Genomic DNA, 24,042 nt, shown 5'->3' with positions numbered 1-24,042 from the left:
GTCTTTTCTTCAGTCTAGTAGAGGCGGCAGCTGGCCAAACAGGTGCCTGATTTCATTTTTTAAATCAGCTTTTAAAAATAGAAAAATTGAATACATCGGCCGGGCTCATATTAGAAAATGTATCTATATTTTTTATCCTCATTTTTATATTGTCCAGTCCTAATTAGAGGTCGACTGATACAGATATGTAGGAGAAATGGTAAGCCAATAAGTACGGCCAATTTTCATGGCCGACGTTTTCCACCTTTTGTTCAGGCTAAAATGTCACTAATAACTAGCCTGACCAGCTAGTCTGGGAACGCTCCTATTCCCAACCCCTGAGAATTCTACCTGAGCCCAACAGCGCTGACCAGCGTACAACAAAACAACGCAACGCTCAGTTTCTCATAAACAAGAAAACAGCGTCTGAAGCAGAGTTCGCTGCGGCTCTTTCCTCTGTTCTAAATGACTTGAACACGTCTTTAAAACCACAACAAGAAGCGCTGAAAGGCTTTCTTCTAAAGAAAGATGTTTGTCCCGTCGCCAGACACCATTTTTGACAACAGCTAAAAAAAAAAAAACTACAGTTTGCGTGTACAGTCGGCATGTCCACCTTTTTTCTGATTGGTTATTTTTGAGCTGACTAGTCCCGCCCCTCATGCGTCTCTCTGCCTGCGAGTTACCAGACTAGTTCTCTGTGCAGAATTAAACAAAGGCTAACTAATAGCATCAGTTTATGTGCAAAATTTCTGAAGCTGAATTAATTTTGAACTCTGAATGTAACTAACTGTTAAATCTTAACTTTCACTGCTCAGCGTTAAAGTCAGACACCTAAATAAAGTTAGGTGAGTATTTATTATGCAGAAGTTATTAGTGAACGTAAAAGTACATTTAAATTAAATTCTGCAACAGCACCGGGTTGCCCAAGGATGCACCTAATTTTAAATCAGCTTTACTAAGAACAAATATCGGCCGACACTGATGTATAAAAACGGTAAATATCGGCTTGGTATATCAGTCTACCCCTAGTCCTAATCATAGTTAATCTCTGTTTCTCCAAACAAAGGTCTAAAGCAGGTTCATAACCTCCTCCTGCAGCAGTAGAGAGAGAAATGATTGTATGAAAGCACCAATCGCGGTTTCCTTCTTTTTTTAATAAATACCAGCCATCATTCATCAGCTTCCAATCTGAGTCGGCGCTTGGTGCGTGTGCAGGGTTTGTAATCTCTGTGTGGAATACTAGAGTGTAAACAGCAGCTTGTTGCACTACGGATGTAATTAAAATAAGTCAAACTACAAAAGAAGAGAGTCTAAGTCCGTGTGGTGCATGCTCCAGGGTGCAGCCTGCAGTTGGTCTTTATTCTGTAGTCCAGGTGTGGGGAACCCTGGTCCTCGAGGGCCGGTGTCCTGCATGTCTTTGCTCCAACACTTCTGATTCAGTGGTTGATTCACCAATTCAGCAGCTCATCAGGCTCTGCAGAAGCCAGTTAATCATCCGGCTGATTTAAATCCGGTGAGTTGGAGCAGGGTTGAAACTAAAATATGCTGGATAGCGGTCCTTGAAGGACCAGAGTTGCCCACCCCTGCTGTAGTCACTGGGAGATCGTGGCTTTGTTCTCTCACACTGGTGCAGAGCGGCCGTGCAACACATAAATGCAAAAATGAAAAACTAGCCAAAGAGATAATGACATTTACTACCGACTGTGAGCAGCAAATGGGACTGTGCTCCTATGTGCACGCACCCACACAAATGTGCACGTTACTTTATGCAAGCAGAGTGGAACAAACATCGCAGAGAAGCTGCTGATTAGATTTGGTGCTCTGTGGTGCCTGGACGCCACGCAGCTTTAAAAGATTCAACAGTTCTCGTCATGGAGAAAGGATGAATGCGGAGCCACTAGGGACGACTAAACAGCACAGACACACTAACATGCACACATATCTTATACACACACGTGCACACACACGCACACGCATGCATATTAAAACAAAGCGAGAAGAAAGAAAACCTCCATCTCCTCCTCTTTCCTTTGAGATTCAATCCAGCGGGAGAATGTAAGTAAATACCAGCAGCCCCTATCAATTAAAGCGGGCTCAGGCCAAGAAACCTTCATGATAGTAATGCATTGGTCTCTCTCACACACAACACTAAGAGACAGAGAGCTCCAGGCCTTTCCTGTTAACATACGACTGTATAACAAGCCAGAGCTTCGGTGGTAATGTATACAGCAGTTCAGGAGTTCAGCAGAGGCCTCTGATCTTTTGTAAATGGAGACGGTGAAAATGAACAAATCTTCCTCTGCTCCAGCAGCAGGTAAAGGAATATCCTCCTGTGACAGACTGAACTGTGTTAGCATGAAGGTCTGCGTTAACATGGCTGAGACTCTGTGTGACATGGAAGGGAGAGACAGCACTGGAGTGTGGCTGCACCAAAACAAACCCCCCTCTCACCTTTCCCCTGCAACATCACAGCTAAATGTTAACATAAACGGTAATCACTTTATTTCTCTGGCTTCAAAATTGGAGGATTAATCATTTTTTTAAACATAAATTAGATTTCCTGATCCAGTACCCACCAGACAGCCCAGTTTTAATTAATACCACTGTGCTCCTGTTGTGTACTTAATTACAAAATTCAAAAGTGACAGAAGATGGGGCACACTTTAAACTAAAAACAATCTTTTTAATAACAATACACTAATTGAACTGATTCGTTTTGACAAATTGCTCGCTCCACCTGTCAAAAACAATGTGACGACTGGGTGCACTTTAATATAAAGACAAGAAATATTCACCGTGGACTCAGAAATCACAATTTAATCAAATGATGAGTTTTTACTAAAATATTATGAATAAAGAATGTTTTCACTAGAGATGATGAAGAAATACTATTTCCCAATCATTCTGAATAGCGAAGTAGCCGTAGGGTAGCGGAGAAGAAGGGCGCTCTGGTGGCTACGGGACATTTCATTTGACTGAACACACTTGACTTCATGGCCTTTTGGAAAAACACACAAAAGGCCGGGTCAAAGTTCAGCCTGAGTGTGTGTGCTCTTCAGAGGCAACGTTTAACTCACAGCAGATAAGACAGTTTCATTTGTCACCCTCTGACTTTCCTTCCTCATCATTTTTACAGCTACATTTTGAGCTTTATATTTTTTTATAATTTGCTTTATTTAAATCCAATAATCTATCAATTTGAAAGACAACTTTCAGTGTGTGTGTGTAAAGTATCGAAAACAGTAATTTTTATCTGTAATGAAAAGGAAATAAGGTGAGAGAAACACAATCCAGCTGTTTTTCCCATCAGTCACAAAAACTCACAGCAGCGTTTCCAAAGCCGATATGTGCTCACATCTGCGCTGTAACATCTGTATTATTTTAGCCTTTTAAAAAGAAGAATCCTTTTATATTTAGGGTTAAGTTCAAGTGATTTCAGGAACAATGGAGGGCATCTTTATTCTAAGTAGAATAATATTAAGCAGGTTTTTCACAAAAAGAACAAGAAAAAAAAATCTGAAGTGTCTAAAAACCCTGAACATTAAATTATGTCTTTGTGCTGCTGGAATGACTCGTTTACTTTAATGGACAAACACGTTAAAGTAGACAAGTGCTTTAAATTACACATCACGTTTGTGGTGGCGGTACTGTATCTAATCGAGACGGCTTTTATTCACAAATTAAAAGAAGTCACCTTTAACAATAATGACATCTGAGGTCTAGTCCACACGTAGCCGGGTTTTTTTGAAAACGAATATCCGTTCCTCCAAAAACTTGCATCCACACCACCTCGGTTTAAAAACAAACTCTGTCCACACGTACCTGGATAAATACGTTGTTAAGGACATGCCAGACCAGTAGGCGGCAGTACTTCCCCCGTTCTTAACCTCGTCCTTCGTCTGTGGTCTTCCGCAAGGAGCAGTAATTCCGCTTGCAAAAACAAACAAGCAGAAAGCGCTTGGACAATTGATGGATCGGGTAGTGACAGAGCGCAGCTCGGAGGGCTTCCATGATGCCGGCTAGTGTAAACACAGGTCGCACACGTGATGTCTGCATTTTTTTGTCGCGGAAAGTGACGTTGCGGACCTTAAAACTCCGGTTTTGTCCGTCCACACGCAGACACCCAAAACGGAGAAAACGCAGATCTTCACTTTGGCCGGAGTTTTTAAAAAGATCCGTTTTCGTGTGGATGACAGGCCAAAACGTAGAAAAATATCTACGTTTTGGCAGATCCCCGGCTACGTGTGGACAGGGCCTGTGTGTGAAAATACCATGGGGAAAAAAACTGATGTAAATACTTCTGAACCAGAGAAGTGAAGTCATTTAAAAGCAGAAATTCACTTTTTATCTTGAAGCAAAAACCTAAATCACTTGTTTCCACTAATTTAATGATTGTTCCATGTTTTATATCAATTGAACTAGAGGCCGATATATTCAATTTTTTCTATATCGGCCATCAGCTACAATTATTTTTAAAAGACAAAAGAAATAAATAAATACAAATCAGGCACCCATGTGGCCATCTGTCACCACTACTAGACTGAAGAAAAGCCCAGAAGAACCCCAACACAATGTTTTTAAACTTTTTGAGTTTGTTTTATATTTGAAGTTCAATAAATATTTAGAGATTTATTGACTTATTTAATTTATATTGCACACAGTGAGTGTTCAGTTGTATTTCACAATCAATGTGCTGCTAAAACCTTTATCTATATATCTGCCTTAGTAATCAGCTTTAGATATCAGCCATCTGCAACAAAAACTCTTTAGAAATCGGTATCAGCAAAACCCCATATCGGTCAGCCTCTAGAGTAAACACATTAAAGGTACAGTTTGGTTCCAGATCTAATTAAATGTAGTTTCTACAGATAGCAGCTTGTTTGGGTTGTTTCTATCCTGTTCAGAATAAATCTGTTTAAGATGAAGCTTCATGTGATGCGTGTTAATCTGACTGGTTCACCCAACTAAAGCTGCAGAGAGACTCACACAGGGGGGGGGGGAGAATTAACACTTTTTCTCACAACACCTGTATCACTCAACCATCTTTGCTCTCGTTCACTCATTTCTTCAATAAATCTGCTCTGGTCTCTAGTATGAATGCACGCCTCAACTCTGGAGCTGGTCTGAGGAGTTGGAGAGAAGAATTGTGTTCCAGGAGAACGAGCATTACTCATTGAACGAGACCTTTACTGTAGACGCTAGCACTGATGCTGCAGATGCTCCCGGAAATGCAGGGGGGTGCCGTTTATTTATATTCAAATATTTTATCTAACCAACAATGTCTGTATGTCCTGTTCATTTGTTCCCTTTCCTTTTCAGTCAGATTTCATGTTTTTCCATGCAAAACAGCATTCCTGAGTAATTCCAAACTGTACTAAATCAGGAGGCTGAACAAAAAAATAATTTCAATGCTGCAAAGATGCTAACATGCAAATCAGGCATTTCCAAACAACATGCTCCACTGTTTATTCAAAATAAAAGGTTTTTATTATTATGACGACATTTATACCAGATTCTAAAAACACACCAAACTGCAAATGTCTGAATGTGATCTTTTAATGTTTAATCAGATTTTTAGGGCATTTTTCTTCAGTTTCCTGTCTGAAACTGGATCAGAAGAGGTCGACTTTTGGTCTGAGAAACTGGATCTGGTGGCTTATTCCTCTTTATACTGGAGCCAATAATAATCATTCAGTGCAGCATCTCTGGGTTTGTTTTGCCCAGTGAACTATGTCAAGTTTTAGCAGTGACTGAAAACGTAACAGCTCAAGACTGAAGGCTTCTGGGCTAACAGATCTGGAGAGGAGAGGACAGAAAAAGCTTTTACTGGAGTTAGAAAAGCGGCACTTCAGAGTGCTGGTCCGGTCTCTTGGACTTAGAAAAAATGGGAGCTGACATACCTGGCACTGCAGTCTGCTTCCAGCATGTTTCCTGCATGTTTTAGATCATGAACACAGCTGACCTGCTTAATTTAGTGATGAATCTCTCCTGTAGAAGCTTATGAAGGCTGAGGAGACATTTCAGCTGTTAGATGAAGGCGTTAAAAAGACAAACGCACAGCGAGGAGGTTTTGCTTTTGGTTGTACTAAACAGACAGTAGGGTGTGCTAACAGCAAGCCAAAACCGCCTAGTCTCTCTTTAGAACAGTCAATGTACGATTCTAAATAGTTTTCTTTTCATTGTGTGAAGAGCCTCCATTTTCTCTGGCTCAAGTTTTGGAAACTCATTTATTTTGTGTTTTACCTCAACGGTTTAAAATGTTGTTACAAGAAAATTGATGCCTCAAATATTTGTGTTACATAGATAGATATAATAGATCTGGTGCTATTTCAGGTTTGAAGCTTAACAATTGGCTGCAGGTGTCACCGTTTTTTTAGCTCTAATAAAAATGCAGACAGAATGGAGACAGACTCACTTTGGTTTTACGGAGCAGAGGAGAACACTCCGACAACAACACTAAACAGATTTCACGATCAGAACCGAAATCAGATGAAAGCGGGTGTAAATGCACATCTGTGCTTTGTCGTCTCTGGGTCCGCCTAATGCAGTTTGACATTTACGCGGCCCGTGTGCGACACAAATGGAAATTTTCAATCCTAAACGAACTGAAGTCAAAACAGTTCATGTTTTTCACAAAGCTCGTTCTGATTTTATCGCTTGTTCGGAAGAAACATCAAAACACAATGCTGCCCATTTCCTCAGCCTATAACCTCTATAACCGCCCTCCCCCCTCTCATCCAGTAGCACACACACACACACTCTTTCACGGTGCAATACCATTTCTCTGAGAGAAGCACAGAGCGCCTCTCTTATCTTCAGCATTTCAGCTGTCTGCGCTAATTCAATAAACTTCAGAGGAACAAAATGAACACAGCAATAACTGGGGGGGGGGGGGGGTGATAGTGATGGGGCGGGTAGACGGTACACAACAGAGGAGAGAAAGAGAGAGTCAAAGGTGGGCGACTTCAAAAGAGAAACTGAAAACTCAACATGAATCCATGAGGAGTTTGGAAATGAAAACAAAAATCTGAGTCAATTTGAAATATATTCACCCTAGAATTGATTTTCAGGAGTAGTGAAGGATGGCCTTGTGCTGAGACACCCCCTCCCCCTTTTACATCACTCCTTTAGTGAGTGTGTGTCCTCCTCCCTATAATGGCAGAGTGCAGCACACACACACACACACACACACACACACTCACACACAAAAGCAGCGTCGGAATATCAGCACTGGAGAAACCGCCGGGCACTGCGCTGGGAAATAAATTGCTTCTGTTAATGCTCCTTTCATTATGGCGCAGCCCTTAATTGTGCTGCTGACAGTCTGCCTGGCTGCAGGGCTGATGGGTAAAAGGATGAGGCCAAACACCAACCTGCAGACTGCAGGCGGAACAAACTCGTGGAGTGGTGTTCACTGGCAAGCGGCTCACAGGAGTGGGCTGGAGTGTGTGACCCAGGAGTCTTCACCACGGCAACGCATCAATCAGTGTTACCGCCCTCAATCTGAGCTACATGTGGCTGATAAGATGGAGTCAATAACTGTCGGCTGACTTTCTTACAGATGTTCTCGTGCAACATCGTAGATGTTAAGAATGAAGCCCACGACCCTCAAACCCAATCAAAACTAGCCTTCTGTTACATCGACTCATCAGCTAAAACACACACATGCATTTTTGTTGTTAAAGAGAAAGAATAAAAACATGAAACATTAACCGAAACTGTAAGAAAATATACGAGTGTCTACATGATATCATGAACAAATGACCTGACCTACAGAAGGATCACTAACACAGCTTCCCTCTAATCACACTCATGGAATCATTCAATTCACTCACAAAGGTGAAACATGACCTCACAGAAAAGAGCTTTCACCAAACTGTAGAAAAGAGAGAAAATCTTTAGTTAAAGCTTGAAAAACAAAATCAGAAAAAAGTCACGAGGAACGCCAAGCCAAACACTACGCTGCGTAAGACTCGTCACGATGACACGCTGCAGGCTCTCAGCTCTGTAATTCAACAGGAAGTGACACCATCATTTGTACGCTGGATTTGTACGCTGCCATGCCAGGATCGAGATGCTCCGAGAGTTAAAACCACAAAGACATCAAAAGATTTAAATCTCTAAACGAATTGGACCCGTGCAATTTCAAACATCAGCTACCCCCCCACCTCCACAAGCAAAACCGAGATCCTGCCCGGCACCAGCAGCGGGTCAGGGGAGGAACTGCTCTCCTGTAACATAAACCACCTCTGCTCACACTGACAAGCAGCAGCAGGCTGACAGGAGACTAAACAGGGTCTGAAGGAAAAAAGTATAACACGTTAAAAAAAAGAGAAGATTTTAAGCTGACTGACCTTTTAAATCACAAATCTTTAGCTTACAAGAATGTTTGTAACCGCTCCTATAAGTGATCAGTGAAGCATTTGTGAACATACTGAAAAATGTCCAAAAAGAAGATCTAATGTTGAGCTGTGAGTGCTGCTGGAGTTTGGTTTAAAGGTCTCAGTGACTGAGAAACCGTTTAAAACTTCGTACTGATCGGTCACCCAGTTGCATGTGCATGCCAAACATGAAAACCGTCCCTAACCCAGGCTGCGAAAAAGCCCGTCTCTTCTACACCACAGTGAAAAATAGCATTCATGACCTCACCCAACCCGGCTTGTGACAAAAGGAAGGAGAGAACAGAGCCCACCTCGGGCTATCAAAAGCTAACCACTAGCATTAGCAACCCCACAACATGGCGGAACATGTTTGGGCTTGTGTTTTTCTGGAGATAAAAGGTCAACATTGTTTTTACAACAGCGAATGAAGGCAGCAGAAGAGTCGTGCTGCTGTTAGTCAATCAGAGGCTAGATGTTTGTACAGCATGAATTTAAAAGTGTACCGCTCGTAATCTAGTTGTTTTCCAGACTTCAACCTTCAAAAACTTCCACCCCTGAAACAGAAGCGCCAGAGCTTTTCACCACAGAAAACGATTCACTAGGCATTCATTCATAATTCATTCATAGCAGATTTTGAAAAAAAGAAAGAATAAACGAGCGAAAGAGACCTTTAAAAAATCACAGAAGTTGTAAGTAAAAAAGGAGACGTAGCTGTAAGAATGAAGAAAGTAGTCCATTAGGTATGTATTTAATTATAAGTCAGACTAAACTTTCTTTATTACACATTTCTGAGTCTCAGTGAGGTTCTACTCCAAGTTGTCAAAGTTCAGACTAGAGACCAATCATAACCACGCGTTCCTAAAAACATAAAGGTGAAGACACAGCTGGAAACCGTATTGTAGAAAACAAATCCCTCAAAGGTTAGAGAAAATAATCTGAAACATGATTTTTTTCCTCCCACACCTGGGTCATCACCTCTCATGTGAGCACACATTTGTTTAAAGTTCCCCAACAACGGGAAAACTGATAACGACAACCTGGAGGTCTGTAGCTTCAGACCTCCAGCAGCGAGATCAGAAGCACCCAAAAGGTCAGTGAACGAAAGCATGACTGGTGTTAAAGACAGATGATGGATTATAGTAACGAGGAAGCAACGATAAATGTTAGAATGTAATCCTCTTATTGTGTTAGCATTAAACTTTAGCTGGCATCAGTGCTGGAGTCGGTTGCAGCGATGACCGTCTGACGGACAGGCTGGATAGGAGTAAAATGGACACAGGGTGATTAGTTCTGAAAGGTCACACATCTTTAGGAGTAAAACTGTTAATTATTTGCTTGTTTTGATGTTTGAAACAGCCACTGCTGACCGAGGATGTGCTACAAGTGCAGCAGCTTGATTTCCTGGAGGGGGGATTGCTGCATCTTGTGTAAACACTGAGTCATGTGTGGAAAAAGCTACAAAAGTATTAAATTATTGATGTTTCTTAGCTGACAGCCTACTAGAGGAGAGCACACAGGATCAAAAAAATGAAAACATGGAAGGATATGCAAATTACCGTATCTGAACCAAAACCTTCTCCGTTATCGTCCTCTAAAGGTTTCCTGCTGCGTTTCTCAACGTGCTGAGCATCCTTCCTTATACAAAAAGAGTTGAGTTCCTCTCACTGTGACAGAAAAGCTCTAAAAGTATATCTTAAACCCTGGTGCTAATGCTCTAAGAAAAAAAAAGCCATGACACATAAAAAATATCCTTCAGGAGTTCATTAATAAAACCGGGACGGGGTTGAGAGCGATTGGATGCAGGCGGTGTCATCCTAAAGTGATTCATATTTACAAGCTTCACATTTACGCAGATGGCAGTGATAATTAACAACAAGGCATCAGAAGGAGAGGAAATTTGTTAAATATGGATTTGTTTTGCATACAGGGAGGTGACGTTGTGAGTATACCTACTAAAATTACTGTAATGAGCTCAGGTGTTTATTTCTAACAGCATCACCTTTGTAGCCTCTAAAGAAAACATACATCATTTTAAACTGTCTCGCTAAGCTTTGGGAATCCTTATTTTCTTATATTTAACAAACTCAAACGAGCAACAACTTAATTCCTTCATTTTTGTAAAGATAAATATTACATTTCATTAGACTGTCTTCATCTACAGCAGCAACCACTGAGCTTGTCTCCTCCATACAGGTCTAAATCATCAGCAAATGCTCCAGGAAGTCCCATTTTCCAGATGTGCTTTTGGTTTCTAATTCAGATTGCCCAGGCTCTTTTCAGCCGTTTCTTCCTCCAAGAAAAATAAATAAATAAATAAAAAGGCCAAACATCTGCTACTTTCTATAGGAGACTGCCTCTAACACTGGCCCATATTGCTTCAGGGAAACAGGAGACATTTAATTAATTCATTACCATAATGGTCAGATAAAAAGTGCACACCAAATTCACAAGTGGACAGTTTGTTGACACAGACCTGGACACAATCTATGTATGAAAATAAACAGATGTTATTTATGTCAGAAAGGTTCTTATTATGAAAACCTTGTTTAAATTGTGAATTTACTCAGACTGCGAAAATAAGATGAGATTAACACAACAGGATAGAGTTCTGATGCTCATGCGTTTATAAGATTTGGAGTTTAATCCTATATTAAATGAAGACCTCCTTTATTCTTATTAAATCAGGTTAAGCTGTTGTAGACACTGTTAATCTGCATAATTTATTGCATTCTATGTTATTCTTACATTTTTTCATATTAAACACTGATATATATATATATATATAACACATATTCATTTATTTATCTATTTAAAAAAATTATGGCAGTAATTGTTAAAAATAGTTTTGGTCATGTGTATTTCTGGTTGTGCAGCACATGAGCCAAAATAGCAGGTTCACAATAGAAATTGACCTATATTGGTTTTTCTGTTGCCAAAACTGACATGTAGGCGACATGGTCAGCAGTTTGCCAAAATATACTGCCAATTTTTATGGGCTGATTTCCACGGCCAATATCTAGACATTTTCCACCTTATGTCCATGCTAAAATGTCAGTAATAACTAGGGATGTAAGAAAGTATTGATATGGCAATAATTCTTGGTATTTTTTTCTGTGATATTATATCAATATTCAAAAGCTGTGTATCGAGTTTTTGGAAGAATTTACATGCAAACATTTGTGTAGTTTCTGTTGGTGCAATTAAAATGCCGGCCACTAGTTGGCAGCAGTGTGCAATGGGTTTTGTTTCTACCATTCAAATGTAAATGCCTCTATTATGGTTCTGACACCTCATGTTAAACATGTTACGTATCAGTTTGGACTATTTATTGAATATTCCAACAATAAATTCAGTCTAAAAATCATCGCTAATATCATCTGGCTGAATGTATCGCAATATATCGTCATACATTGTATCTTCCTTCATGTATCGTGATACATAATATATCGCCAGAATGTCACCACTACACATCCCTACAAATAAAATTGAATGATGCACAAAGTTTCTGCAGCTGAATCAGTTTTGAAATCTGAATTTAACTAACTGTTGAATCTTAACTTTGTGCACTGCTTAGTGTTAAGTTAAGAGACCTAAATAAAGTTTATTTTGTGTATTTATTATGCAGATGTTATTGGTGAATGTAAAAATACATTTAAATTAAATTCTGCAACTGCACCGAGTGGCCGAGGATGTGTCTAACTTAAATCGGCTTCATTAAGGACAAATACGTACAGTGCAGGCTAAAAGTCTGGACACACTTTCTCATTTAATGTGTTGTCTTTATTTTCATAACCATTTACTAGGGCTGGACAATACATCAAATATTTATAGTTATCGAAATTTCTGACTCTTAACGAGAATTTTTCCCATGTCAGTAAATTTGATATTAAAAAAATGAAGATGTGTGTAGGTTGGCAACGTTCATGTCCCTTTAAAAAGCTGTACCACCTTGAGTCACGTAAAAATGTGACTCAACGTAATACATGTGACAGCCCCATCAGAGGTGGGAAGTAATGAATTACATTTACTTGAGTTACTGTAATTGAGTAGATTTTTTGCGCATTTATACTTTTTAAGTAGTTTTTAAAATCTGTAATTTTACTTTTACTTAAGTATTGTTTTTTGTAAGTATTGTACTTCGCTACATTTTTTTATCTTATCCGTTACCGAGTAAAAAAAACAACATTGCAAAATACTGTGTCGGCACGGTTTGCACTGGATTCAGACACCACAGAGAAGAGAGACGAGAGTATAAACATATACATATGTAGAAGCGTCTTAACGCGCTCGAGAGTGATCCAGCGCTTAATGAAGTGTCTATGTATATATGTCTATACTGTCAGACCCAAACACTGAAGTGCTGCCGACGCTGAAGGCGCGCACCAGAAGAACTGAGTGCTTAAGTTACGAGAGTGTTACGGGGTACGAAGGAAAGTATAAGAAACACTAACTGACTACTCGGATGACTGGAGGATCACTTAAGAAGATCAAAGCTTGTGAGAAGGAATGAAGGGATGTCTGAGCGGTCAACAGGTGAGTTGAACTTCTTAGTGTGAAGCATGTGTTCAGTGACCTACAGTGCAATGAATGGTGGGTAGGAGAAGAAAATAGGCGCTAATGGTACGAGAAAGATAGCCTGGCCTGCCAGACTCCTCCTGTTTAATTCACGTCATACACGGCGATGCTCAATTTCTCATAAACAACGAAGACAGCGGCGGAGTTCGCTGCGGCTCTTTCTTCTGCTCTAAATGACACAGATGTCTTTAAAACCACAAGTAGAAGCACTAAAAGCATTTCTTCTAAAAAATAAAAGAGGTTTGCGCCATTGCCAGATGCTTTTTTTTTTTTTTACTACAACTAGAAATCTACCGCATCGTGTGGTACAGTCGGAATTTCCTTTTTTTCTGATTGGTCATTTTTGAGCTTCCTAGTCCCGCCCCTCAAGTGATCTTCCAGCTAAAAGAAAAACTCAGCAGACTGGAGACTCTCCAAGATGTGTCTGCCACTCTTCAGAGCCATTCAGGATGGCGTCCAAAAGCACTTTGGTGAGATGATGGAAGACCCTGAGCTGACTGCTGCTGCAATCCTTCTTCCAAAGTTCAAGACCACCCGGACTGAGAGGCACGATATCATTGAAGCAGGTAATTTTTAATAATTTAATATCATACCTTAATCTGTTTCTTATTCATTTCAATCCTGTCAACATACTTAAAGTTCAATTATAGTCTGTCGACACAAATTATAGTATTTGTAAGGTATGTATTACTAAAAACAATTCTTGTTGCATCTTCTATCAAAACTTAATTGCCAGATATATTAAATATGTGTTATGTATTTGTCATTCGACAGGTTTGATCAATACGAGAAGACATCTTGACCAGATGGCAGAGGCTGGGGCGGAGCAAGTCAAGCAACAGTCATCACATCTTACCCTCATCTTTGTTTAAAAGTGCTTTTCAGTCCATCGGTCCCAGCGTGCTCTCTATAATTAATGCTTCTCTGGTTTCTGGTCAGGTCCCTGCTTACTTTAAGAACGCTGTAATCCACCCGCTTCTTAAAAAACTGAGTCTCGACCCCTCTCTCCATAGCAGCTTCAGACCCATCTCTAAACTTCCGTTCATCTCCAAGATCTTGGAAAAGGCTGTGGCTAAACAACTCACTGCTGCTCTTGATGATAGCTTCCAGTCAGGTTTTCGTTGAGCTCATTCTACTGAAACAGCTCTTCTTAGGGTCTCTAATGACTTTCTGACTCACAGTGATGCAGGGGACTGTTCTGTTCTGGTCCTGCTGGACCTGACTTCAGCCTTTGACACTGTTGACCATCACCTGCTATTGGAGAGGCTGAGAGACTGGGTAGGCCTATCAGGATCTGCCGGGGGGGGGGGGGGGGGGGGTCGTTCTGGGAAAAGTCATGGGCTTGTGACTATAACCTAATTTATGTTACTAGTTTGCAGTGTAACTGCCTTTGCACTTCAATATGCATATTTGTTCATTTAATAACAAAACGGCCACTTTGACATTTATACCCCATTGTCTTTTTTTTAACTATTCAGAAGAGGCCGTCCTTGCACAGTCAAAAAGGTAACTAAGTAACTTTTACTCTGACTACATTTGAAATAAGCTACTTTTTACTTTTACTTGAGTACATTTTGAGGCAGGTAATTTTACTTGTAATTGAGTAAAATTTCATGAAAGTAATTATACTTGTACTTAAGTCCAACATTTTAGTACTCTTTCCACCTCTGAGCCCCATCTAGTTGACAACTTTCGTTTCAGCGCATACCTGTAGTTATCGTCCATTTATCGTTATCGAGGTGAAATCCTCAATATATCGTGACATAAATTTTAGGCCATATCACCCAGCCCTACCATTTACATTGGGAGATTCTCACTGAAGGCCTCAAAACGATGAACGAACACATGTGGAGTTATGTGCTTAACCAAAAAAGGTGAAAAAACAGAAAACATGTTTATGTTCTATTTTCTGATTACTGCACACTCTTTGCACACTCTTGGCATTCCCTCAATGAGCTTCATGAGGTAGTCACCTAAAATGGTTTTTCAACAGTCTTGGAGTTCCCAGAGGTGTTTAGCACTTGTTAGCCCCTTTGTAAATAGGGAGCTTAAGTCACTTCCGCATCATGGGTCCCCGGAAGAACAAAAATAATCAATGGGGCTAAAAACGCTATTTTCTAATCCACTTGTTATGTGCCATGGATTTCACATATGATGTCCGTGAATTTGAAAGAAGCTTTTTTGATACCAAGAACACGCTTAATTTCGAACAGGGGAAACGTTATTTTAGGTTTTGCGTGAAAATAAGTCCAGGACTATAAATGCGCTTCATGAAAGTGACGTCACCGAATCAAACACAGAGAAAACTGAGGGAAAATGGCTGTAAGTTCTGCGAACATCCCACAGGAGGAAAGAACCACCATAAATCTGGTCATTCGGTAGGTAGCAGCTACGCTAGGGGAGAGGAGATTATGTGGTGACGTGCTGATTTCTGGTGTGTAGTCATGCTAATTACAAACTTTTACAAGCTAATAAATCTCAAAGTACATGACTGGCATGGTCAAAACACTCATCATTATTTTTCATTTAAATTGCAGTACAACATGTGCGATCCAGGGCGTAAGGCAAAGCGATTAGAAAACTGCGTTTTTAGCCCCGTTGACTTGTAATCATTTTTTCGTTCTTCTGGGGACCCATGATGTGGAAGTGACCTAGGCTCCCTATGGTCATGGTCATGTAAATAAAGAAAACACATTGAATTAGAAGGTGTGTTCGAACTTTTGGCCTGTATTGTATATATAAAAAACCAGAATTATCGGCTGACCAATGTATCGGGCTACCCCCGTTAACACCACTACTGATGCGACAAGGGTCAGGGGGTTAGAGCCTAGAGCTGTGATGCGCAACCAACCATAACAGCGACATAACTACTGATGAAGTTATGTCAGAATATTGATGTGACAACCCATTTTTGTACTCTAATGAGCAGAACAACATAACAAGAGCAAAGGTCAGAGTAGTGTGTTAGCCTAGCCTACGTTAACCATTTAAAACCACGGTTTGGCTAACAAAATCCCAAAAAATAAAAAAATAAATAAATAAATAAAGTCAAGAAGAATGAGATATTTTATGACAGCGTCATCAGTCTTCTTCCTCCTCTCCAATGGTTCTGCTGGGTCTAACCCATATCTGAGGAATCACAGAAATTTACCCTGGAAAGGTGCTAAAAATGTAATTTGGTTAAATCACTGAGTGAGATCCACCACACAACATCCGCGCATAATCTAATCCGTTTCACTTGATTAATTCCATGTTATTTAATGTTCCGATCACCACACTGGGAACCCAAATACAGAAGAGCAGCAGAAATGCTTCTACACACTCCTGTTCTAAGAAAACAGTCTGTAACCCGCGGACGTTTCACATAACTCATCATTTACCAGGTTAAAATAATGCCAAACTGATGTTTTCTCTTGTTTTTTATGATGCTTCCTGAGCAAAAAAAAGGAATAATAATAACAGAAAAAACTGAGGATGGAGAACATAAAGACCGATGTATATAGCGTTTGACCATGAAAACAATCAGTACTAAGATTTACATTTCAATTATAAAATATTTTCCAGCATTTTGGGAACAAAGAGAGGAGAAAACAACATGTTTAATTTAACTACGTATAACAAAACATTGTAAATATGATTTTATATGGTTCACAAACAAGACTTTAAAGAGTCCTTCCAGTTCGAGTCGTCCGTCTGAGCTGAGCCACATCCAGACAGACTGGATTCAAAGCCATTAGGGTCCCAACTGGAAGCATATGTGTCGAGTTGCTGAGCGTTTCATTTCACAAGACGACGACAAGGGGGCGGAAAAGCCTGAGAGAGGGAGGGGGCAAAAATATAGACAGCAGAAAAATAAACCAGAGCTGGACTGAATCTGTCTCTCACTTAGAGACACGGACCGAGACGTCCCATGCTCTGAAGAAAGCCCGCTCAGATCTGAGGGTCACGTTCCAGAGAATTAGCTTCTAACTGTGTGTGTGTGTGTGTGTGTGTGTGTGTGTGTGTGTGTGTGTGTGTGTGTGTGTGTGTGTGTGTGTGTGTGTGTGTGTGTGTGTGTGTGCTCTACATGCATGTTTTCATTTTCGGTTCACACAGCCATACCTTCTGCACCACACAAAAAGCGCTGCTGTGCCCCTTCGGAGAAATCTCAATATTCCGCTGGGTTGGGGGGTGGGGGGGGCATCAGAGCAGGGATTAGATTTCCAAAAGCAGCCGAGCTTCCCTCTGGTTTTTTATTTGATGTCAGAGACGCTACATTTTTTTATTTCTATCCCAAAACGTGACGAATATGAATGAAAGCAAGCAGGATCGTTATCCAGGAAACCTAAACAAGCCTTTACTTCTACAACAGAGCTCTTATTCTATGAGCACTTAACGGAGAGGGGGATGGGCTCACAGGGTGTGTGTGTGTGTGTGTGTGTGTGTGTGTGTGTGTGTGTGTGTGTGTGTGTGTGTGTGTGTGTGTGTGTGTGTGTGTGTGTGTGTGTGTGTGTGTGTGTGTGTGTGTGTGTGTGTGTGTGTGTGTGTGTGTGTGAGAATGACAGAGTAAAACACTGCAGGCTCAGTGGAACCCAGGAAACAGCCTAATATATTTATCCAAACACATTTCTGCAGAGAGGCCCCTCAGATTCAAAGCATTCCCATTCCACTGGACCCTCGTCTCAACAAAAACAAGAAAAAAATCAGTTAGGGGTATTTCTGCACATTTATCACTCTTTCATTACGCTGACTCCTGCTGATCCGATGTTTAAATACATCCTCTTTATTAAAACACCTCATAACCACTCAGTTTACAGCTTCAACCTTAAGGCAGGTCTGGGTTTATTTGTCGCTGTGGGCAATAAAAATAACCGTCTCCAGATGATGCTGCACTTTCAGAATCGGATGTTTTTAGGATATTCTTCTCAGACACCTTACTGGTCCGCTCCCCTTCTGCTCTGCTTGTTTCAGCGCTTTTCCTCTGCCTGACAAACTGGTGCATTACCACAGAGAGTTGGGGTGAGCCGCTCTGACACTGTGTGCCATCGTATCACAGAATGAAAGATTTATTTGTTTTATCACAATAAAAATAAAAATCAGGGGGTGCTGGGGTGAATCCTGAGTGTTCCTCCCCCAATAACAACAAACTATAAAACATCGCAAGAAACTGAAAAAATGTTGCTTCCTTTTACAAATTCAAGGCACCAGTGTTAGCCGCTAAGCTATCCCAAAAAGCCACACACACACTCACACACCTGTGAATGCTCCCAACACCAGGAGGAAGACACAAGTCCAGCTCAGCAGTTTACTTAATTACCATCTCTCCAAAATAACCTTGTTTACTCAAACGGACATGATTTTGTTAACTTCTATATTTGAAGCTCAAAAAGTAAAGTTGCTTCTACCATCTTGCTGAGTTTTCAGTCTAAAGGCTCTAAAACAGCTCCCACCGTCTCTGTTCCAAGGTTGTCCATGAATATTAATTACATATCTTTATTATCAGAGCAGATTCCTCTTATTCTGCTGCCTGAACACAAACACAAACTAAAACACCACGCCTTCTCAATACAGTTCAGTGATTCTGCTTCAAATTGATTTATTTACGATCAGAGACGCTGAAATTTATGTTTACAGATTTCGGCGGTGACTTGAAAACAGGAGATCTACAGTACTTTTATTCAGACGTTTTAAATTATTTTCTGTCTTTTCATGTAAAAAATCTACTTGTGTTGTTTATAAAGATGCACCGATTCTGGTTTTGGGGCCTCATGACTCAGGCGTTATTATGCTCCCCTTAAACAATCCGAGCGCTGCATGTCTGCACTTTACGCTGCATGACTGTTATTAATGATCAATAATAAAGTCCATTTTTAACATTTTAATGTGATTTTGGGTCATTTTTGTCTGATTCTATCCTCCAGCTGAAAGCGATGTTTCTTAGTTATAATTAGCCTGATTGTTTTTTCTAATCAATTATTCTGCCAAAAACTTTACTTGGGCGATCTGTTAAGGCTGGTTTTGCATTTAGAGACAGTGACTTCACAATAAATAATCACACTTCTAAGTTACAAATTAATGCTGAATATTGGCCAAGTCGGATCGAGGCAGAACAAATGAATTCTGCATCTTATTTGCTGCTTAAATCCACCCCAGTCATACAAAAGGACTCCAGTAAAAGCTGCCCCAGGTCAACTCGGTACAGTGAATTATAAACGTCTGAATTACGCTCTCCAGCCAGGCAAACCCATCACAAAGCTCCAGAATGTTGTAACACAAAGTGAGCAGAAGCTCAGTGCTAATATCAGTCTACAGATAAAGACGCGCAGCAGTGAGCTGATGGAGGGCTGACGGGTCACGGCACCCTGACCCGCTAACGAGAGGCCAAGCGTAACCACATCCGACAACAGCAACACTCTAACGGCTCTGCTAAATGAAATACAGCAGCGTAATGCAGGCTAAGTGCTCCTGCATCACAGCAACAGCCTGGCATGAATGAGATCCGAGCGCCACACACGGCAGAAATCAGTTTTATATCTGCTGGGTTTGAGTGGCTGTGTGTGCTAAACCCTAAAAGCCGCTACTTCTGCTATTCTAATGAGTTTCACATCAAGGCTGAACGGTCTATCATTTCTGGACAAAAGTTGCAATTCCAAACAGCACGATCACAGGATCGTCAAAGCGGTTTACTGTGGCGCTCCTGACTGATCCAGGATCTGTTGTGCTAACTATTTTAACCAGCCGCAGTTTTCTCCTGTGTTACGAAGGCAGCAGCGAGCACGGGCGGAAGGAGGGACCGGTACCGGAGCACAGCTCAACTGTTCAGCCGACAGAGCTGCACAGTTAGGTTATTTTCACGTTTTGCTGGTCCTTACATGACTCTACAAAAGCCGATAATAATGGCTATGGTTGTCTCTCAGCACCGTGGGTGAGTGAGGGACAGAGAGGCTTCTCCAGCAGCTGAACGGGGTTCACCATAATAGACAATAAGTGGACTCAAAAGCCTGACTTCTCGTCTTATAAAAATTGTTTGAATTTTTCTGATGGCACACTGTAATTCAAAGTTGCATGTAAAAGTGTCACAGTTCGGTTAGAGCGGTGTTTTAGTGAGAAAAAATCTATCAGACAGCCAGCCTCGGTCAATAATGCAGAAAAAACTGCATTTTTTTCTCCATTAAATATATCTGAAAGCTATTTTTAACTTCAGTTTGCCTCCTTGCTTTATTAGAATAGAACAATAAGAAGATTTTTCACAAGTACGTTTAAAAAAAAAGATTAACAGGAGAAATAATTAATAGCTTTTAAAGCGAATAATGTGTTGAACCTTAATTTGACAAAAATCGTGATTTGAACTGATAGTCATAATTCGATCATTTCTTTAAATTGTTCAGCCCTATTTCACAAAGTCTCTTAGACATAGTGTTAGGGTCTCGTTCTTTACAAAGTTTGTCCCTTTTGGGCCACCGTACAATCTCCAAATCACTTAAATCAACAAATGAAGACTTCTGCTTGAACTGCTTATGTCTGATACTTGTACATGACAAAAAGAAATGAAGAAAATCTGAAAGACTGAAATAAGTTGTGTTAAAAATAAATATTTTATAAAATTTACTGGATATCCGTGGGCAAAAACATCTCAGGCAACTTTAAAGTCCAAAGTCCAAATGAGACAAATTGAAAGCCCATTCAACAGGTAATGGTCATTCTCAGAGTGAGCACTTACATGTGGACGTGTGGAGGTTGGAAGCGGCTCTGGTTGATGTTGTAATGAGTGAAGGCCTGCGTGGGGTTGGAGCTGTACTCGTCCACCGTGATGGTCACTTTGCCATGAGCCATCCTTCCGCCGTTTGGACATTAGATGCTGTTCATTCACCGGGATTCAGCAGCGAGCCGTGCGGCGGTCATCCTTCAGAGCCGCTCAAGAAGCCCAAGGATTCTCCCAGCAGCAGCAGCAGCAAGGCAGCAGCTTCTCGGCTGACCGATTCAACCACAACACGCTGCAGTCTGCACCGACATGAACACAAAGACATCAGCTGCTGCAGACCAGCCATGCAACTACTTCTGAGGGCAGAAACAATCAAAAATACCTCCTATACAGACTTATTGAACACAATTATGAAAGTTATGTGCAATCATATAAGTTATAAATGCTGAAATAAATTATTTAACAACAATTAAATCCTGAGCAGAACAAATAAACAGTGAGAATGAGAATGCATCATTTAAAACTTTGCACTGAACTTTTAAAGACTAAACCACCACCAGACGTAAGGAGCACTGCCTTCTGCATGCAAACCAGTTGATTTTGGTGCAAATGAAAATATTCAAGATGGATAAAAGCAAAAACAAAAATCACCACAGGTATGCTCTTTGCCTGACAAATTTAAATTATCCAAGTTATCCAAGAGGTTGCAGGAGATAATTCATCAGACAGCGAACATGAAACAGGTCTGCATCCCAGCGAGAAAATAAATAAATTAGACGATGACTTTATTACAGGACTGGTGCTGTAATTCCGAAATCACCAGGCACATTTGAGCTTCCATCTAAAGAGATCAGGCAGTTTATAAAAAAAATCTGCAGGACAAGAATGGTTTAGCGCGCCTCACCAATCTCTCCTGTGCGTCTGCTTGCTCCTCCTCCCTTTTGACCTCCCTAAGTAAAGTAGCTTCTGTGGGCTTGACAGACGTTTTATAACAGAGGTTCTGATTCACACCGGAGGGGCAAAAATGCCCTCGATTTTACAAATCTGTCATCTTTTTTATGTGGGATAAAAGAACCAGCAGCGCCGTTTATGGTGAGATGCGTGTAAATATGTTAACGCAAACGAGCCTGACTTCAACACAAAACTGCCACATTCTCTCCAAAAGCGTTGAAGTGTTTTCTGGGTCAGCTGGATGCTATTTTCCTGATGCATGCAGTTAATTTCAGTCAGCGAGATGTATTTATGCTTGCAGAAAACGTGTGTAAACTTGTTTCATTCAGGTTTTGATTAAAACAGATGCAGAGAATAAGGACGGGAAAAAAGTTGGAGTGAAACTGCTTTTGCTGGGTGCGCGGTGATCAAGAATCATGGTCTTCCTGGTCCTGTAAAGTAAAAGCTGCCCTGTCACTTTACCCAAACACTCACTAAGCCTGCACAGATCAGCCTTCTGTTGTTAAATATGGGTAGAATCGGTGTGTGTGTGTGTGTGTGTGTGTGTGTGTGTGTGTGTGTGTGTGTGTGTGCGCGCCTTATGGCTACAGTAGCTACTAGCTCTCTAGCTTAGCCTGCTAAACCTGCGCTGCCGATAGGTTTTCATCGTGCACGCTGTAGCTCCCCAGTGAGCTCACTCGTACAGCCGCGCTAAGGCGCACCCGCACCGGCAGAGGGACAGACACGGATCCCGGTAGCTAACTTCACCAGGCGAAATCAATCCGGTGAGCAAAGGGGGGGTGAAGGCGGATAAACCGACCCGTTCTCGTGCATTTCTACACGAAGCGTGCTACGAGCCGCTTGCAGCTGTACACAAAAAGAAAAGGTCCGCTCAACCCTGAACTCTGCTCCGTCTATTTAACATAAAGCCCCCGGAGGTGGTCAGTGTCAAAGGACCGCCTCGGTAACCTCTTGCTCTTCCTCGTAAATGGCAAGCCACCTTTTAACCGACGGCTTTGTGTCAGGAATTCCTCTCTTCCCCTCCTCGTCTCCCCTCCCTCCCGTTTCGGCTTTCAAAGCAAAGCGGAAAGGTTGCTCTACCTTCGTTATGTAGGGTTTTCCTCCTGCGTGCTGTATCTGGCCGGAGAACTAGAGTCGGGTCGGGGTCGCCCTCTTTACGCGGCGGAGGCAGCAGTGGCGGAGGGACTGGGGTCCATGCGGCAGCGGCAGAAGCAGCAGAGCGGGGTGATTCCTAAAAGAGACCGCCCGGGTGTTGCGGCAGTCTGGACGAGCAGGGCAGAACCTTCGACCCGGCGGGACCTCGGCTGGCTCCTGTGGAAAGAAACCAGGGAAGGAGGAGGAGAGCGAGTGGTAGCGAGCCAGAGAGGAAGGCGAGAGACACTGACAGAGAAAAGGGGGAGAGAGGGAGCAGCCTCGGTCTGTCGGAGGGGGAGCCGGAGTGCAGTGAATCGGAGCTGCCACTGGGGTCAGAGAGCAGAGAGGAGCAAGGGCGAGCACACGCGCGGGCGGGAGGGAGGAGAAGGAGGGGGGAGGATGAGGGCGCTCGCGCGTCTTGCTTCTCGCCGCATTGAGAAGTTACGAAAGCTGTACTTCGAAAGCTGTCCTTCCTGATTGGATTTACACAGTAGCAAAGCATGATGATTGGCAAAATGCATCCTATTTTAATTACATGGCCAAGGACTATATAAAAATGTATTTTCTTCTTCTTCCACCTGGAGCATGCAAATATTAAAAAAATCTTTAAAAACGTGCTAACTGGCTTTGTTTTAAAAAGTGAATAACATCCATAACAATGTGTGACATAACTGCATTTGTACTATATGTGTAATAGAAACATTTTTGGTAAAATGGTAAATGTCAAACGTATATAGTGCCTTCCAAGGTCCTACAAACTGCCAAGACACGTTACAACACACACACACACACACACACACACACACACACACACACACACGTTCAGTTAGTGGGGATAAACTAGCTGCCCTGGAGCGCACTAGGGCCTTTTTACTGTTTGTAAACAATATGACGTCAGCGAGAATGCGCGCGCAGCTTGGCAACAGAGAATGGTGTTGTGTCAGGCTTTATCAAGCTACGCTGCGGGGTTATCACCGGCAAATTTTGAATGTTATATTAATTAAACTCACTTTAATGAATGGCAACAGACTCCTGGATCCCTGTGGCATTACGGAATGGGTGGAAGATGTAGGTGCGTGGCCAGATATCACCCAGTGGCCCGATATATATACGTTTTTAGTGGAGATGCCCAGTAAGTACACACGTGAGAAGCTACGGGCATACAAATCGTTAGATGCATACAACTATGTTGTCTGTGGCCACGTACAGAAAGTTAAACATCACGACATAGACTCTGAGTTTTGCGTCTTGAAGGCAGAAGTCCTTCCAAGCCAAAGACAAGGACACAAGACTGCTATGTACGAGGCTTGGGTCATAGTAAACAAACCAGAGAACTACGTC

The 24,042-nt window shown here is 41.5% G+C and overlaps 1 protein-coding gene across 4 annotated transcripts in view; it reads right to left on the bottom strand.

Moving 5' to 3' along the window:
• The window catches only part of mpped2a (metallophosphoesterase domain containing 2a), an 83,071-nt gene extending 60,284 nt beyond the window's left edge, over positions 1–22,787 (bottom strand). The window contains exons 1-2 of one of the 4 annotated variants that reach the window (XM_015953745.3): positions 22,648–22,787; positions 20,635–20,915 (exon numbers count right to left, since the gene is read on the bottom strand). In XM_015953745.3, the coding sequence (XP_015809231.1) occupies positions 20,635–20,747 (113 nt within the window). In that variant the 5' untranslated portion in view covers positions 20,748–20,915; positions 22,648–22,787. Of the gene's footprint in view, positions 1–20,634; positions 20,916–21,152; positions 21,460–21,520; positions 22,478–22,647 lie in introns of those variants that run through there. The other 3 variants (XM_015953746.3, XM_015953747.3, XM_054732194.2) reach the window with 3 other exon arrangements.
• Between the last annotated feature and the right edge of the window lie 1,255 nt (positions 22,788–24,042).

The sequence above is a fragment of the Nothobranchius furzeri genome, chromosome 9, assembly GCF_043380555.1.
Source record: "Nothobranchius furzeri strain GRZ-AD chromosome 9, NfurGRZ-RIMD1, whole genome shotgun sequence".
Taxonomy (NCBI): Eukaryota; Metazoa; Chordata; class Actinopteri; order Cyprinodontiformes; family Nothobranchiidae; genus Nothobranchius; species Nothobranchius furzeri.
This window is presented reverse-complemented; position numbering and strand designations above follow the sequence as displayed.